At 44.5% G+C, this 18,642-nt stretch overlaps 1 protein-coding gene across 1 annotated transcript in view; it reads left to right on the top strand.

Annotated features, from left to right (window-relative positions):
* FBLN2 (fibulin 2) overlaps positions 1 to 18,642 on the top strand; it is a 94,028-nt gene that overhangs the window by 9,345 nt on the left and 66,041 nt on the right. Inside the window, exon 2 of the mRNA XM_026857719.1 lies at positions 6,750 to 8,211. Within this exon, the coding sequence (XP_026713520.1) occupies positions 6,834 to 8,211 (1,378 nt within the window). The 5' untranslated portion in view covers positions 6,750 to 6,833. The remainder of the gene's footprint in view (positions 1 to 6,749; positions 8,212 to 18,642) is intronic.

Here is an 18,642-nt window from a genome sequence, read left to right on the forward strand (position 1 = left end):
GCATGGACTTGCATTGTCCTGAGAGAAACTGGATCTTAGCTGGTTTGTCAGAGACTCCGTGGCAGGGCACTTGGCATGTTTCAGCTCCTCTAGCCCCCTGTCCATGCACAGCCTCGTTGCTGAGCTCTCCATTGCCAGCATGTCAGAGCTGGGACGAGGACCAGCCACGTGTGCTGGGCGGGACAGTGTTTCTCTTGCGTTCTTTCCCCCATGTGAGTCGTTTCGCTCCTCTGCAGCTGTCATCCTCCCTCTGAGTCACTCTGGATCTGCTGCAGTGGCGACTCCCAATGACACAGAATTTCATTTTAAAGTGAGCCAAGTACCTGCCCTGTTATTTTGGGCTGGTCTGGGGTGAGAGGGAGCACTGACACAATAGACCTTCAAGATACGATTCTCTCCTCCTTGGCTCTACCCTGTTGTTCACTTGGAAAAAGGCTGCCTTCACGCTCCGGGTCTTTGAAAATGGCTTCCAAAGCTGGACATTCTGGAAGAATACGTCCTAGAGCTGCCTGGTCACTATTGCTAATGCTTGGCTACTTCAGCTGAAATACCTTGGGTGATGCTTTTCCATTACTGCAGAGTGTCAGGTTCCTGTTTGGATGTGAGCGTGGGGAATGTCCTGGAGAGCGTTGGGAGCATCTCTGCCCAGGGTGCTTCTGCTGGGAAGGGAGGTCTTATCGGAGCTGCTTTTGAGAAACTGCGTGAGTTTTGATCCCATGCTGCTTGCCTCCTTGTTTGTCCCACTCTTGAGTTCTCTGTTGAATTGTCATGATCCGCCAGACTCCCAAATGTCCATTTTTTAAGCTTTTTCATGAAAAGGGGGTTAACAGTAACTGATTTCTTATTGAAAATAAAGCTGAGGAAAACCGCCTGCGAAAGCTATGACTTCTGAAAACAGGCTGATTTTTGCCAAGAACTGGAGTGTTGACAACACTGAAGTGACTAAGCATCTTGTGCTTTACTTTTGATAAGAAAAAGCAGCTCATTGAATCTGGATTTACACTGGGGCATAACCTACCCTCTTTTCTTCCTCCCCAGCCCAGGTGCCCCGAATGCGAAAGCTGGCTTCAGCTCAGCTCAAATTTCGTTAATTAGCAGGCAGAAATGACTGGCTCTATGCACTGTGTATTGCATAAGAGAAGGAAAGGAAACCCTTCACCACTTTTCATTCATCCGTCTGGTGAATAGCACTTTAGTTACCTCTGCTAGCAAGACGGGCTGGGAGCAGCCAGCAGCAATCCCTTCCAGCGGTTGGTGAGATCACAAGTTTCCGGATTGAGAGGGTGTGAAAGGAAGAGCTAATCCGCTGGCTGGCACAGCGGAGTAAGGAGTTACTGGGTTTAGGGTTTTTTTCTGTTTTTCATACAAGAAAGATCTCTCACAAATTTCCATTTTCTCTTGCATTTAGAAGGGATTGTTTTAAAATTGATATTTCCTTCCGTCCCCTCCCTTCTTCCTCCCTTAGTCTAAACTGTGACCGCAGCCATTTAAGAGCTGCTGGCAGCTGCAGCAGACCAGAGAGTTCTGGCTGGGGAGAGGTGCTAAAATACACAGACTGGTGAAATACGTTAGCCTTGTTGTTTAGTATGGGTACACACATGGGCTTCAGCCTACGACTGTGCTTTATGTAGTGCTTTCACCAGTGGGCTAGAGAAGACCATTCAGCATTGCAGACCAGCGCTGTGTTTGGTCCCTGGTCAGGTACAACCTGAGCCTGTAAACCAGTCTGGACTGGGTGGCACTGGGAGACTAGGATAACCATTCATAGCATCTCTGTAGACTGATGAACTTACTTTGTGCTGCACAGGTGCTGAGTGCCACTACGACATTTGCTTTCCCACAGTTTAATGCATAGACAAACTTCTTTCTTCACGTGCATGAAATCCTGGGTGCAGATTAGTGGATGAACTAAGTGCCTAACCCCCACAGTTGCACCCCACAGGGAGTGTGCTCCCAGTACATGGCACAGGAGGGATCACACAGATGTCTGCCACTTTCTGCTTTCACATCAGGCTTGCATCTGGCCCTGCACACTGTTCAAAAGGAGATGATGTATATCAAAACAGCGTTTCTATTTTTACCATCCTTGAAAAGGGCAATTTAGTGAAGAATTGAGAGGTAGGATAGAGAAAAGGATTGTTCTGTGTAAACCTCTTTGCAGGGATCTGCAGCTGGTTAAATCACAGGTACATCTTCAAAACTGAAAGTCAGTGGGTTCTCATGTAAGTGTTGTCCTCTGCCGTAGGCTGAATTTATTTATTGTTTTTTGTTTATAAGTGGTTGACTCCTTTTAGTCCATGAACATTTGAAAGAATGCTCTTGGTCCTGCAGTATCTCTTCATACACGCACAACTTCTGCAGTTGTTCTGCCATCTCTGGGGCAGCCTTCACAGAAAGATGGTGTTTGTGTGAAGTCTTTGAAGGAAAGTGCCTCCTGTCACCTCTGCTTACCTAGAATAAGCTTTCTGATTCAGCAGTGAAATGAAACCATCTGGAGAAAGAATCTCTCAATAAAATACTCCTCTTAATTTAAAGAAGTTGCACATTTAAAATGTCTACATCTTTTCTGGGAACACACTGGTTTCATCAGCATTTTCATGTAATACAGCTGAACTGTTTTAATCAAGTCAACATTCTTCCTTTTGACTTTATGTTATGGCTTTGATTGAAGTAAATCACTCTGAGTATATTGTTTTGCAAAAATGTCAGAATTTATAACTTTTTGGCCCCACATTGGATTGAAGTAAGCATTGTGAAATCTTGTTTTGTTCTGCCCACTTCCCTTGCCAGGAGACAGGAATATGATGTTTTTCAGCCAGTGCTAGTTATAATTTCGATGGTTGCTGCTGTTAGCCTTGGATGTCCTGTCACACAGATATTGGTTTCATCTGCAACGTGAAACATTCTTATTTCCTTTTCCATGGAGATGTGTGCCTGTAGTTCATGTTCATTTGGACTCTTACTTTTTTAAGCTGTTTTTCCATTCGGTGTCTTTGCTTTGCATTTTCCAGGAATTGTTTTTAAAGAAGGAATTGAGGAATGAGGAGCTCCTTTGTGGTGTGACCATCCTCTATTCACTGCTGATTTACCTCACAGTTTTACTTCTGTTGACTTTGAGGGACTTTTAGTCCCAATCCAGAGCATTAGCCCTGCCTTGCATAGGCATTCATGCTTTCTTAGGATGCACTGTGTGCACAGGACTGGCAACAGCTACTTTAATAGTGGCCCAGTACAACCCCACTAAAGGCAACAGGGATAGCACCTGAACCAAAGGAGAGCAAGATATGCAGCACAGCAGGTTAGGAGACTTCACAAAGGACATAAATTGAAGTCTTCTGAGTCATGAAGCGATGCATGAGGACTGGGATGACACTTGTGTTACTTTGCTGTAGAGCTCTGTAAAGCTTTCAACAGACTTTGAAAGACCTTTTTCTTAGGTGTGCAGGACTTAATTTGTTGTGACATCTCACCTAACTGAGCAGCAAAAGTCAATGACATTGATAAGAGTGGATGAAAGACGGAGATGAGAGTAAAAATACCTGATTCTCATTTAGGTGAAGCCCTTGCATACTGTCCCAGTTGTGTAAAAGGACATTAAAGAAAGCATTAAATACCTAATGGAAGCAAATTATTACAATAATATCTACTGGTATTAAACTCCCCTGTCCTCTTGGACCTTTACTTAACAGCTCCAGTTTTTGATGCCATGAGCCAGCTGCTGTCTCCAGAGCGTTGTTGCAGCAGTGGGCAAGGGCATAATTCCAGAGGCAGTTGCACATCAGCTGCGTGGGCTGGCAAGAGCACACACACTCTGTTTGGGGGGGATGCATTTTCTCAGTGGGGCTTAATAGTCATATCTGTGTGCTTCACTCAAAGCCATTTTTCTCTGCCTGAAGTAGAAACTGTTTCTTTGATATGCAAGTTTATGGGTTGGTGGGGAGTGGTGAAGAGCAATGGGTACGGGGGAACAGATGTAGAAGGCATAGGGAAAATGCAATGGTTTAAAGGAATAAAAAGAAATACTTTTGTTGGAATCATAACACCAGAAACAAGGAGCCTCCGATGAAGGAAAGTGAGTCTGAGGATAGGGAAGATTGTGGGGTTATCAACGGAAAAAGTGTTTATAAGGATTTCAGCCTTACCAGTTTGAGGTTGGTAGCTTGAGAAATCAAATGTTGAGGGATGTGGAAATGATCAAAAGAGAAAGGGTACAGAGGGACTGAATAAGGCATTGAGCTGGAAGTGTGAGGCAGGGACAGGGCTTGCTGTGAGAGAGGGTCTGTGAGCTATCCAGGCCTCTCTCTGGGCGAGAGGCAAGGGAGCGAGAAGAGGAACAGAGTCAAAACTGGAGGTGCCCTTGGACAGGAAGGGGGTGCAGATGAGGAGGGGAGGGCAGTTGAGCTGCTCCTTTAATGAAAATGGGACTGTCCCATGATAAACCCTCATCTGTGCTTGAACTTCTAAGCATGCTAGATATAAACTGTGACTGCCTTTTTACTTCTTCCTTCAGGTTGTGAGGTAATTTGGAGTGGCTTCTTGCTGGGAGTTCAGATTTATGCCTGAGAAGTGACTGCTTGTATTGGGAGACCTGAACATGCGAGTAGGGCAGGCAAACACCGTGCACAGGGGTGTCTTGTCCCCATTGTCCCATTTACCTGACTGGCTGTGCTGCACCAGGACAGCAGTAGTTGACTGTGAGCAGTTGCTGTTTGGATATAAATTGGGTGGTGCACACAAGTTTGCCCTTTATACGCCCACCGGTGCTGTTACCAAGGCAATTCTGTGCCCTACCTCTGCGCACGCAGAGGCTGCCCAAACCTGGGGCAGTGACACCCAAATGGCCCATGTTGGTGTCCCAGAGCTTTCTGAGCTTGGGAAACACTGACATGGGAGAGGGGGGCGCGGGCCGGGGCAGAGCTGTGCTCGGCTGCCACCAGCAAGTGCTCTGGTGAGCGCAGGGCCCGAGCAACGGACTGATGTGCGCTGGAGCACAGGAGGTACCAAAGGGAGGGGATGGCAACAAAATCATGCTGTGGGATCCTTACAGAAGAAGCTTATCTTTAAGTGTCCTTCCAGTCATTATTTCCCAGCTAAAGCTATGTAATAATTACAAATTTGGATTACCTGGAAAAGTTGCTGAAAGTAAGATAAATTATTAATTCCCAGACTGGATTCTGAAGAATTAATTTCAGCACCACATACTGAAAATTCTCTAGTTTTGAGAGCAGTTCTGGAAAAGTCAGATTCTTCCAAGCTGTTTTTATACTCTCTGACAATTTTATTTTTCCTTCAATCAATGTCCTTTAACACACTCAACTAATTTACTCAAATTAGTAGTAGAAAAGCTACATTTGTAAGAATTATATCTCTGTATAATGTACTGAAGTAATTCAAATTCCAGGGCAGAACTGTGGAAATTCTTAGCACAGTTTGTCCATATCTTATCAGAACAGGCACGCTTTTCCCACAGACTGGCCGCTTTCCAGCGGGGCCAAAGCAGACTTGTTGGAAGCCCAGTTTGAATGGGAGAAGTAATCTTTCTGAATGGATTTTCTGGCAGGATTCCTGTTGCATGTGTGGTTTATTGTTCTTGGTGATGTGACTACATTTTAACCCCTAGATAAATGTTTTAGGGTCTTTATGTTTTTGATGATGGAAGTGGTTCTGGAAAAATAATCAGATCGCTAATTCTATAAAATTTTATAGGCAAATCTTTTTCTGCTTTAACTGCTTTTCCATGTTAATTGTGTAGCTTTTTGAGCATGCCTTTGATACAAAGGACAACAGCTGATTAACTCTCAGGCTTTTCTATGGTCAAAAGGCAAACAACTTTTCCTCAACACATTTTAACAAAGTGTTATTATGCCAATTAATTTTTTATATTTTTTTTTATAGTGTAGTAGTTCAATATAAAGTATTACTTGTCAAAAATAAGAGAAGTGGTTGCCAATGGTGGCATATCCTCAGTTAGTGTAAACGTCCCATGCGTGTACAGTTGTAACTCCAGTGAAGTCAGACTCGATCCCTCTGTGCACTACAGGCCTGCTGTGGAGTTGTGCCAACTTCTGTGAGCTGAGGATCCGGCCTCTAATATGTATTACAGGATAGCTAATATGATGTTTAACCACACGGTAACCGCAATATACAAAGAAGTTCTATTTTAGCACTACTGGGGCAAAAAAATAACTGTTAATGCTGGAGTCTGAAGTGCAGAAGATTGCTAAATGGGGGAAGGGGGCAGAAAAAACCTCCTCTTATTTTGAGTTAATATGTGTACAGACAAATTCTCATGTCTCAAGGCTAAGTTTTGTCTAAGAAAGATCTTTAAGATTTGGATCTTTGTAATTAAATCTTGAAGAATGATTATCTTAAACTTACATCTGCAGAAGAACTGTGTATTTACTTATTATCTGCCAAAAAATCTTTCTCTTTTTAGCTTGAAAGATTAACAAAAAGGCATTGAAGCTTAAAGACCTTCTTTTTATTGAAATATATATACATTTTGTGAACAGATTCGAATGAACAGTTGCAATCTTTTTTTCTTTATTTTTCTTTCTTTTTCAAAATGGGGGTGGCGGGGAAGCATGCAACCCCAAACTTAGTGCCTACAATGCTTGGAAGACATTATGATTAATTTTGCACTTAGGTTTCCAGATGTTGGATTTTGTCCCAACTTTTAAAGACCTCTAATGTTTAACAGGATATGCGCTGAGTATAGTCTTTAACAGAGTTTTCTTTCATAACTCTAGGGTCTATGAGAAAAGGTAACTCGGGAACACACTGCAGAGTCGGAGCTGAATCTACAGCCTTCTAGGAAAAATAAAATAAAATAAATGTGCAAGTTTGGACTGGAGCTATATTTGTTTGGGAAGACTATGGATAGGCACCAGAGCTGGCAGCGGAGCTGTCTGAATGCCCTCCTCCTTGTGCTGCTGTGGGCTGGCATTTCCCACGCACAGAGGGACTGCACAGGTGTGGAGTGCCAGCCCCTGGACAACTGCATCGAGGACGTGCTGGAGCCTGGTGAGTGCTGTGCCACGTGTCTGCAGCACGGCTGCACGTGTGAAGGCTACCAATACTATGACTGCGTCAACGTGGGCTTTATCAATGGCAAAGTACCCGAAGGGCAGTCTTACTTTGTGGACTTTGGAAGCACTGAGTGCTCGTGCCCTAAGGGAGGAGGCAAGATCAGCTGCCAGTTCATGCTGTGCCCAGAGTTGCCCCCAAACTGCATTGATGCGGTGGTGCCAGCTGACGGGTGTCCTCAGTGTGGGAGAATAGGCTGCCTCCATGAGGGCCAGAAGTACGTAGCCGGACACACTTTCCACATGCCCCCCTGCAAGGTTTGCCATTGCCCGAACGCTGGGGGTGAGCTGATGTGCTACCAGCTTCCAGACTGTAACACATTCGCCTTAAACACTGCAAGTCCAATAGATGCTGAAGACAGCGAACCGGAGAGGCACTACGATGATCCATACAGCTACGACCAGGAGGCACCAGAAGGAGACAACACCCAGGTGGAGTCTCCAAAAAAATATAGGAGTTATTCAGCCCACCTAGAGCAAGAGAGCATCAGCCAAGAGCAAAGTGAGGATTATGACTACCTACCTGCCAGCATTGCTCCTTCAGCTTTGGCTCCAGCCGATCCGTACACTGAGACGGCTTCACCGCTCACCACACCAGTGCCTAAGGCCTCCTCTGAAGTTCTCAGTGCCACAGAAAGAAGTGAGCGGAAGAGGGTGCCCCGCACCACTGCAGCATCCCTCCAGCAAGCAACACAAAAGGAAGCACCAGTAACCACCAGTGCTCCTCTGAAGCACAGAACAGCCACCACTGAGACACCCAAGCACCTGGAGGAATTGGAGAGGAGACCAAAGGGGAAGCAAGGGGACAAAGAGAGGCATGAGCAAGAAAGAGCCCCCCACTCTAAAATGAAAAAACATGCCAGAAAAGAAGACCCAGGGAACAGCATGTATCTAGGCTTGAAAGAGGTGAATTTAACAGAGCCAAGTTGGCCAAAATCTGCCCATGAAACACACGAGGAAAATGCTTTCCCCAAGGTAAAGTTCAGTGTAACAACCTCTCCTCCTGTTGCTCTAAAGGAAGACCGCAGTCAGTCATCCCAAAAGCAGTCACAGACGCTTTATCGTTACCATCCCGAGGAAGATGGGGACCCCAACTCCATTCACGCTAACCCCAGGTTACCAGAAGGTAAGAACTACTTCCAGTGTAGATGTCTAGGGAACATTTACTCATAATAACATTGGTGCATATCCACTGTTCTTTTCTCCTTACTGCTCCATGTGGGCATGAAATCAGGCAAAACTCCCGTTGACTTCTTTCATCTCTTTCAGAATACGGTTTGTGTTTTCATTTGACATAATAGGTACCATCTCACTGTTGCCTACCTTGCTTTGATTTTGCAGACTGTGGATGGTGTTTTCTGGTATTTTAACTTTATTCCAGATGATGATTTGTTAAACTCTGACCTTTTCCTTCCATTACTTGTTTTTAATTTCTAATGTGATGTTAGAGAAACATCTTACAAGGATTTAATTAGTTATCTGCTCGGATCCTCCAGTTACCAACTGAATGTAATCACATTTGTAGTTTTTGTCTTTTGCTGGGGAGGAAGTGAAACAGTTGTGCTTCTACTATGAAAATATTTACAGCACTTGTTGTAATATTTATGCTATGGTTGAAAGGCTGTCTAAGCTCGTTAGTACAAGAACTTGATAGATACACTCAAATACCCCTGAGGACTGGTAGGGAGAAAAAGAACAGCCTCTTGCTTTGTGTTTTTTGGAGGCTGGAAGTTTATGATATTTATGATCAACTGTGGCAAGTGTACGTATTTCCCCTCTGTCTCTAGATTCTTCTTGACATCTGCAGTGGATGTTGATTATATGCTTTATGCAATGCTCATTACTGTAATGAATGCAAACTTCATCGCTATAAATTAGCACATATACAGCTCATATTTCCAATTCATTTTTCATCAAATCAAGAGTAATATCTCCTTTCTCAAGATGCAGCACAAAATGATCTCATGAGACTCAGATGTATAATACTTGCAGTCTGAGTAGAGAATACTGATTACTCCCAAGCCAGTGATATTTCTTCCTGGGTTATCTAGGTAGCCCTTAAACATCTTGAGCTGCCTAGTCCATCTGCTCAAGAAGTTTAAGGCATATAGGAGGAGAGCAGATTTGGAGCTGAGACTCTAGGTCCTAATACAAACAGCACCTCATGACTGTTTACCAAACAAAAGATGTATGAGGTCTGTGAATAGAGATGCTAGCCGCCTTCTTTTTCACACAGAATCACAGAATCATCTAGGCTGGGAAAGACCTTGAAGATCATCCAGTCCAACCATGAACCTCACACTGACAGTTCCCAACTACACCATATCCCTTAGCTCCTTGTCGACTCTTTAACCCCTCCAGGGATGGGGACTCCACCACCTCCCTGGGCAGCCCATTCCAATGCCCAGCAACCCCTTCTGGAAATAAATACTTCCTAATAACTAGTCTAAACCTTCCCTGGTGCAATTTGAGGCCATTACCTCTTGTTCTATAGCTTACTACTTAGTTAAAGAGACTCATCCCCAGCTCTCTGCAGCCTCCTTTCAGGTAGCTGTAGAGGGTGATAAGGTCTCCCCTCAGCCTCCTCTTCTCCAGACTAAACAACCTCAGTTTCCTCAGATGTTCCTCGTACAACATGTGCTCCAGGCCTTTCACCAGCTTCCTTGCCCTTTCTTTCACTTCCACTTATGTTTTTATTGTAAATGCTGACCTCACAATTAGTGACAAGAGGTATAATCTGAGTTGGGCCTTGACTTCTTGATTTCACCAAAAAAATGCTCTAGAAACCAGTCTTACCTGAAGAACCTCACTGCATTCTAGGAGTACACCAGGAGCAGTGTTTGAACACCACTGTCTTGAAATAAGAGAACTTTAACTGAGCACACATACCATCCAGAGGGATTCCATTAGGAGGTGTAGACTTTCAAAGGTGATTTAATAGATAGTTAATCTGCTCCAAGCCTTACCTCTATGCTGCTTCTCTTCACAGACACCTGTTGTATTTTACTTCTAGCCCCTTTTGTTATGTGAAAGATGAATCAAACAGGGGTCAATCCAATTTGTGTAACCTGAATAAGACAATCTGTCCATAACACCTTCATTTGCTCTATACAAATGCAGGTGGCAAAAAGCATCTGCCTACGTGGTGCACGGAGTTCATCTGCAGTCAGATTTTATGCTGCTTAGTACTACCATGCAGTTTAAGCGCAAAGCTCTTCCCTTACATTTGTTGCAGCATACCACAAAATCTGATCTGAGCTGTACATAATACATGGGTCCGAGTTAGGACTAATATGCAATTCTCCATGTTCTGATGTAATTTAAAAACTGTCTATTTAAAATTAAATTCCCCCCCTCCTTTTTTTTTTTTTCCCCCCTTCAAAAAGGAAAGATGGGTGGAGCATCCTGGAATTTTCAATGAGAGGGTTCATAAAATCCTATTGGGGTGCAAGTGTTTAGCAGCAGAGCTAACTACTACATTTTAGAGTATCCTTGGGTGATTTCCAGTCTGTGATTCCTGGAAATTGCTGGCTGAGACAGGTCTGTTTGGAGTCTGGATTAGGTCGGGATGCCTGTTGGATAGGAGCAAAATGTAATGGATGGCATGTCAGGCATGAATTGTCTAACCTACAGAAGCAGGCTTGGAAATCACTGGATGACATTTTTGCCTTAGCTGAGAGATAATTTCCTTTAAATACTGTAGAGGTAGAAATGAAAATAAATAGCCCTTGGGAACACAGCACAGCGCTGAGGCTGCCAGTTCTCTGGCCCACGGAGTTGCTGCACATCCCGGGAGTGAGCGCCACTGGCTGCACCCTGTGCATCACCCCGCAGCCGCTGGCAAGTGGGGCCTGGCCAGGTAGACCCTGTCTCCCTGTCTGCTCCACCATTCCCATTAGGAATAGCTGGTGGAAGCAGATCTGTAAAGGAACTACAGAACGTGTCCAGAAAAGAGGAATCTCCCTTGAGATGGCTAGCACCAGCACTCGTGCCTAGGGACTGCTGTATTTACACTTATTTTGTTGTTTTAATTGATGTGGTTGTGACTCATGTGAGTAGATCCACATGTTTCAAGTAATAAAACACATCTTCTGTCTTTTTGACTCCTGAGAAAGTGATAGAGGGAGAGTGAAGGTATTTGTCAGACTTGAAAGAAAAATTAATTTTGCCTTCAGATATAGAACGAGAACATAAATTTTGTGCATGTATTTCCACCTATAAAATGGCATAGTTTACCAGAATTGCCAAATAACTTTCTATACGCAAGAATCAGCAGCGTGATGTAAACTCTGTCAATCCCCTCATTTTTAAAACCTGTGAGGCCATTTTGCTGTTTCCTAATGAGGCTGCCATTCTTCCAGTGGGGTGGTGCCACACCTCTGAGTGCAGTTGGCCTTTTTCTCGGAGGTGCACACAGGCAGCCCCGAGACCCTGTTGAGGTGCTGTCCAGCCCTTTGGGGTGTGACATGAGCCAGCCCTCAGGTGGGCACAGAGTCACTCATGTCCCAAACCAGCGGGTGCTCCCAGGCCACTGGCCGCACCCTGCCCTGCCCGTGGGCGCCCAGCATCCGCGAGCAGGGGTTGTGCTGGACCAGCTCTCAGGAGGGTGCTGCGGGGTGCAGAGGCCATTGCTTGCAGTGCGGGGAGGGCATTTTGGCTGCTGTGAACACTGTGATTGCAGAGGGTGGCAGTGCGCAGGGAAGATGCATGCAGCCCCAGGGGCTGGAGGTGACCGTGCCTTTCCAGCAGCAGCTGCCTCAGAGCAGGGCTGGCTTACGGGATTGTTTGGAGTTTTTGCACTTAATTGAGTTTTCCTGGTTTTCTCATCAGCTGATGTATGGGGATGGATTGTCTTTATTTTGTGTTTTTCCTTCCATGAAATCATCAATGTGGTTATTAACATTTCATCTTAATTGCTTTTCTTCTGGAAACATATATTTATTTAAGTTCCGGTGTGATGCATTTTTGTGAAAGTAGGGATATTCGACATTTTAAAACTATTTTTTCAGTCTTTCTCTCCAGAGTTTAGAAAAGTATAGGAGGCTTCACAGAAGCATTTGCTGCCACTAAAAATTCAGCCCAACTTAGATGACTATTGCATTTGTTCTTCCTATTAGCTGTATCCTGGCACCAGAACTCATCTGTGGTTGGATCCCTGATGCCTTTGGTTAAAAACTTGGCTTCATTACTTATATTTTATGTATCTCACTTTGATTTTATATGTAGCTGAGTTTTCATCTCCCAAATCTCTGATGGCTCATATGTAATCTAATGGTGGAAACAATGCGGAGTACTTTGCTCTGGAAAGGTTAATTCTGTGTTTTGATTCTCCTTCTGCGCTTCGTTTTTCATCTGTGTTTCAGTACAACTCTGAGGCTGGCACACAGTTTTCACTGAGGCGCCGTCCCTGGCGAGGCTGCCCTGGGGTATGTGCTGAGCTCTGCCCGCCCGCAGACGGAAATAACTCTGCATCTGAAAAGCTGCTGTTGTTAGACACAAGCATATACAACGAGATGTAATATTGCACTGTATTTCACATCAGCCAGCTAAGATGATCTCTTTAGCATCTTCACTCATGGACTCCAGTAAATTGCCGTTTGTTTGGGGAATTCTTTCCTCTCCTTTTTTGGCTGCTCTGAGTTTTTCTGGACCAGCCGTTATGCTGATTCTCTGGGTGCTGGGTGAGGCCAGGCTCTCACTGGTGGCTCTCTGGGGCAGCAGCAGTAGTCCTCATGGCCTCCAGGGAGGATGTGGGTGCTGCTGCCACCACAGAATTGAGTCCTGTTGCAAACCCACTGGTAAAACGGTGACTTTGGGGAGCTGGTTTCTCCATTTCCAAGGTGGGAAGTGCAGCACCAGCTCTGCAGGGCTGTGTGAGACCAGTGGATGCTCTCCTGCCTCTGCCTGCGTGACTGCTGGTGGTGGTGGATCTCTGCCACCTTGTGCTCTGTGCCATCCTGTAGCACTCCCTACTGTGGAAACGTTTGTCTTTCACTCCCTGTGTGAGTGCACTTGTCATAGATTCTGAATATAGACTGAAGAACAACCTCCTTCAGCAACATACAGACCTATTGAGGTTTCTGTGGCAAATGCTGATTACTCCATTCCTAAAGGAACTGTATGTGTAAAGTAGAGGCAATTACTCAGCTAAGAAAGTGTAAATTAAGTACTTTCACCAAGGGAAGGGATGAGATTGATGGAGACTATTCTCTTTATACAGTCTCTTTCCAAACATTGATCTTATCCTGTCATTTACTGCAAGAGCAGCAAACAGAGGGAGTTTTAATTTTTGTATTTCCTATTTCCTCATCCTAAAAATGCCCTGAACAGGGGAAGGTTGAATAAAATATCTTTAAAGATCTTACTGTCAAGTTTTTTTATGATTTTCCCACTTTTCTCCATCTCCCTATGCTCTGCCAGTGGAGTGCCGTTTCTTGGATAAATGTAACTCAGGTAGAAAACAGCCTCATTGTGAATGTTTTATGATTTGCATTCTGGTTTTGGCAGGATGAATAGCAAATTGTGTCTAGCTGGAACCACTGTGTTTCAGGATGGAGGTGTTTTTCCACTTAAACTCATCCACAGCAGGGGGGTGTGTTGTGTGTGTGTGTGTGTATTATGGTCCTTTTTAAAGATAAGGATAATTGCTCTCCAACTGAAGTAAATTGCACCAAGTAAATATTTGCGAGCCAAGATCAGTGGATATGAGAATGGCGTTTATTGCATGTGAATCCTGATCGGGTAGGAGGAACTGGGAGGCTCTCTGGTAACTTCTAAGGATGTAGTTGAGATTTCAACCAACCCATCTGCTCCATGTTTGCTGCTATTGAGGCTCATGAAGAAAGACCTTGAATTTCTGAACTGAGGACAAACAGGGAAAGAGATCCATAAAGCAGAGGGTTTCCCAGGCATTCCCTGAGCACACCAACCCTTCGTCCCTCCTGCTCTCACTGAAAATGCACTGAAGGTGGGAGAATGCTATGGATGGTGCTTCAGAAACACATTTGCATTCTGGTTTTGGCAGGATGAATAGCACTTTGTATTTTTTGATACCAGGTGAAGTGTTCTTCACATTTATTTGAATTACCTCAGGCTTAATCCTACATCGTCTAGTTTGTCCCAGTTCTCTGCAACAGGAAGAAATCAGCTTTGAGCCCTCAAACTAGGATAACTGAGGAATAAAATTAAATCTCAGGAGAGTGGGGTGCAGGCCAAGTGTGAATCAGCATGAATTACAGCCCCAGGTGACATTGCTCAGTTGTCTCTTTGGTAGTTATAGTTCTGAGATAGTGAGATTATAGAGGAAGATAGTGTGAATGGGTATAAGGCAGCCTGAGATAGAAAGAGGAAGTCTAAAATAATAGTAAAATCAAGAAGTGTTTTAAGAGAGAACTGCAAAATAGATCTGTCTGTTCTGCCAAAATGGCATTCATACCTTATTAGAAGAAATGTTTCCTAATTAAAAAATACTGTGTGTGTGTGTGCTGATCCTCTCATGCTTCTAGTGCACAACCTCTTCCTGCGCCCCTTCCCTTGCTCACCTCCGTGCTGTGACTCCAGCACCCATACCCAGCCACCCCTCCTTGTCCAGCCCCACAGGCCTGGTTGGTGGTGAAGCCATGAGCATCTCCTGCCAGGACCTCTCTCAGACCAGCTGGCAGGTTTGGGCTGCTGGGCCGCTGCCCACCAGCCCTGCTGACAGTGGACCCGTCAGTTCAAGTTTGTGCTTGAGCAGAGCATTGCAGGATGAAGCACGGCGGGATCTGCCCCCCCGCACGCAAGGTTTGGAAGGAAACCTGCAGTAGCCACCACAGGTGTGTTTCCCCGTCTTTTTAGTTGTCTTCCTTCCGATATCTAAAAGCATAAGCAGGGGCTGGGGTTGGACAGCAAGATGAAGGGAACCACTTGTGCAGGGATGGGCCCTTTTGGCACTTTCTGCTTTAACAAGACCAGTAATTTAAAGTGTGTGTGCACTAAGCACTGCTTGTGGCATGAATTTGTGGCAAAAGATGCAAGGAAAACCAAAGCCTGCCCCAGTGACACGGAGGAGCATATTCAGACTAATTGTGTGCAGACTGTGAAATAAATAGTAGCCAGAAATGTCAAATCTCCAGGCACTGGACTGCCAGATCAAAGCAGTTGCTCTCAGTGGATGCAGCACTAGGCCTGCATGAAGTCCTTGGAGCAGTCCCACTTGAGGAATTTGAACACCGATCGGGAGGGCTGAGCTAGCCTGCCAGCCTAGGCATGTAGGCAGCAGCTGAATTGTGAGTATCCAGACTTGCCCTACCCAGAAGCACACTTCTGGGGTCAGTGCTGATGGTTTGGTGTTTGTGTCTAGGTGATCTCTCTGGACGTGTTGCTGCATGACTGCTGTGTGTCTGTTTGTGTTTTGGGAAATGCTATGGGTCAGACCACTGCTGCTGATTTTCGAGCTGGCTGGGCTTCAGCATGCCTCTCAAAGCTGCAGGCTTTGAATTTGGAGCATTATTCTTTCTTTGCAAGAATCCCTCTGGTGAGCCCAAGCCTTCCTCACCACAGACCTGCTTCCATTATTCATCATGTGCAACTCCTTGCTAAAATGGAGATACTAACCATATGTCATGAGCTCTTGATTAGCAGTACTTTTGTGTCAGGCTTTTATGGTGCTGTTTTGGTCCTTAACTCTTGTACAGTATTTTAAGTGGTACCTGTATATTGAACCAGGAGCTCATGATCTTTAGTTAGAGAGAATAGTTTAGAGGATCTTAAAGATGTGAAGATCTGTGAAGTGGTGCAAGCACAAGCCTGGTATGCAGAATGCCAAGTTTCAGTGCCATGCTTTACTAAGAACTATCTGTGTAACCTGTCATAGTCAGATGAATGCAGATTTTTAAGAGCCTAAACAATTTACACAAATGCTTAGGTCTCAAGGTCTTTTCTTTTAAAATCCCAGTACCTGTCAATGTACTAATTATAGATGTTTGAGAAGGTGGCTCTCTGTCTTCCTGAGTTACCCATAAAATGAAGGTAACAGCTCCTCACTTCAGTGTGATCTTACAGATGAGGCTCTGAATCACTGCGGACCATGGCAAGCAGGTACAACGTACAGTACAAGGTGGGAAAAACATGTATGTTCCTTCAGATCGTGCTAGTCTTTGCCTTCATTAAATACACCCTGAAGAGCCAGATCTTTTTCCCAGCACCTGGTACGATGATGTGGTGCAGTCAGATTTCCCATCCACTGATGGTGCATTTTATACACCGAGTTCTTTTTCCTGCAGCACAAGGACTATTACTCATGCAGTTGGCTGGAGCAGTTTTTTTATAAGGAAATTCATTGTGTTAAGCTTTGGCACACAACACAGTGGGGAGGTGCAGAGAATGTCTGAAGAAAAAGTGAAACAGGATGAAACATTCACACCTGGCTGGGGAATGCTATTGGCAGTGTGGGTGTCCCATCCTGCTCTGGAGGAGCCCAAAACTTCTTGGCGCTGGCACAAGCCCAAAAGGCAGTGTCTGCATGGGATAGGTTTCCCACAGTGACACTGAACACAGATGAGGTTTTTCAGATATCCTTAACTTCATGGGATTTAGTTACCGAGATAGTTTAAAACTTCTGTGTTGAAATATTAAATTCAACATCAGTTGAGCATGTAACCTATGATGGCATCAAGATATTTTTGGAAACCCATTCCGCGTACCTATTTTGTAGAGGTAAACATCATCCTTTGTGAAAAGTGAGCTCCGTCCATGATTTGCAACAAGAACATTTGATCTCAATTCTGAAATTAAAACATGTTGGAGACAAACTATGGAAATAAAATGGGAGTTTTCTTGTACAAATTAATTAACCACTTGAAAGACAAGGCTGTTGGGCTCACCAGGTTTCTCAAGGCGACTGCATTTTTTGGTTATTTTTAGTATGTATCTGAGAGTACTTTTTTTTTTGTATGCATGTTTGATACTTCTTCAGAAAACAGAATTTAAATGAGACTTCTTTGCAGTAGTGTTTGTAGTATTCTAATCAATCACTGAGGAATTAAAAATGACCCTGAATATAGCTTCTTGAAATACAAGTAGCAATTTCTGATCCAAATTTTGAGAGACAATAACCTTTTGAACAGTTTCAAATATGTAGGCCAAATAAATGTAGTTTTCTAGCATATGCTTACTCATGAAAGGATTTGTAATTTCATTACCCTGGGCCTCACAGCAAGCAATATCTCTTACCTCTTAGGGATTCTTAGGTAACAAGCCAGCAGTAATTGGAATTTTATAAAGATCCCCTTATGTGTGAGGAGGTTTTATGTTTTATTGACCATTCCCAGTCTGTCTGTGCTGTGCCTGAGATGACCAATTCTTTTCTAAAGCCACCAAAAAGTCCTAAACCACCATCCTGAAGCCCTGGTGTTGCTGGCATTCAGCCAAAGTCTGAGAGAGGGATGGGGGAAAAAGTAACTGTGCTATCTTTAGGACCAGCAAACCTCCACTCCACACTCTCCCCTCTTCTGCCTTTGCCTGGGGGGGCAGGGAGCTGCAGTGCCCCCCTGAAGCCACTTGCCTTTGCTCTGACACTCCATGTGGAGTGGCTGTGACTCGCCAAGCACATTACATGAATGAATTTGTAATCAGCAGCATTACATAGCCTCAGAGTCCGCAATTGTTCACAGCCTGGAGGAACTGCTGGGTTTACTCCCACCACCGGGGCGCACTGATGGTGATGGTGCCTAAGTAGGGGTAGCAGTTGCTAACGTGGACGCTCAGGGGTGTTAGAGGGAGGCAGCTGCTCCCTGCAGCCAGCCTGGGGGCCTGGGGCCAAGGTGGCTGTGCAGGCAGGGTGCTGAGGCTACGCATGCACTTGCCTGGCCCTACACAACCTGGTCATGCTGTGTGTGGCTCTGACTGCAATTTATTTGACCCCATCATACACCAAAAAAAGGAGCAATTTAGAAAAACACACAGAACAGTAATTCCTCCTCCCTTGTTGCTATGAGTGCTGGTTGCTCTCCTTGCTATTGTGAACTATAGGGATGCTGATTGTATTGAAAAGGGCTCAGAGGTGTTTGACCATAGTTTGGCATTATGAAGCGCTAAAATGGTTCCAACAACTCTGGGTTTAAAACCTTTTAACAGTATAAGCAGTTGCATTGAAAGGGGAGGATTTGCATCAGTAACTTTTAAAAGATGTTATGGAAGTTGATGCTCTTGTGAACTGTTGCTCTGTGTACAACATACATCTTTAAAATAATGAAAAGCATCAAATGAAACCTCCTGGCCTCACTGTTATCATTCATAGGGCAAGTTACTGCTTGCATCTCCAGTGACCAGTGCTGCACAAGTAACAGGTTTGTACACCCTGTTGTATGCCTTTCCACTAAGGTTATTTGAACTGGGCACATGAGTAAGTCTCAGGGATACCGTAAGTACTTAGGATAAGCTTTATTTTGTATGAGGTCGCTATGTAGAAATTTTATTTCAAGAAGAATAATTTGCACCTTCTCTCCTGTGTTAGCCATCTGTGCTGCACCTTTACCTTCCCTGATTTTTTTGGCTGTCACCAGACCTCACTGTGGAA

The sequence above is a fragment of the Athene cunicularia genome (genome assembly GCF_003259725.1).
Source record: "Athene cunicularia isolate RWA chromosome 12 unlocalized genomic scaffold, athCun1 chr12_part1, whole genome shotgun sequence".
NCBI classification, from domain to species: domain Eukaryota; kingdom Metazoa; phylum Chordata; class Aves; order Strigiformes; family Strigidae; genus Athene; species Athene cunicularia.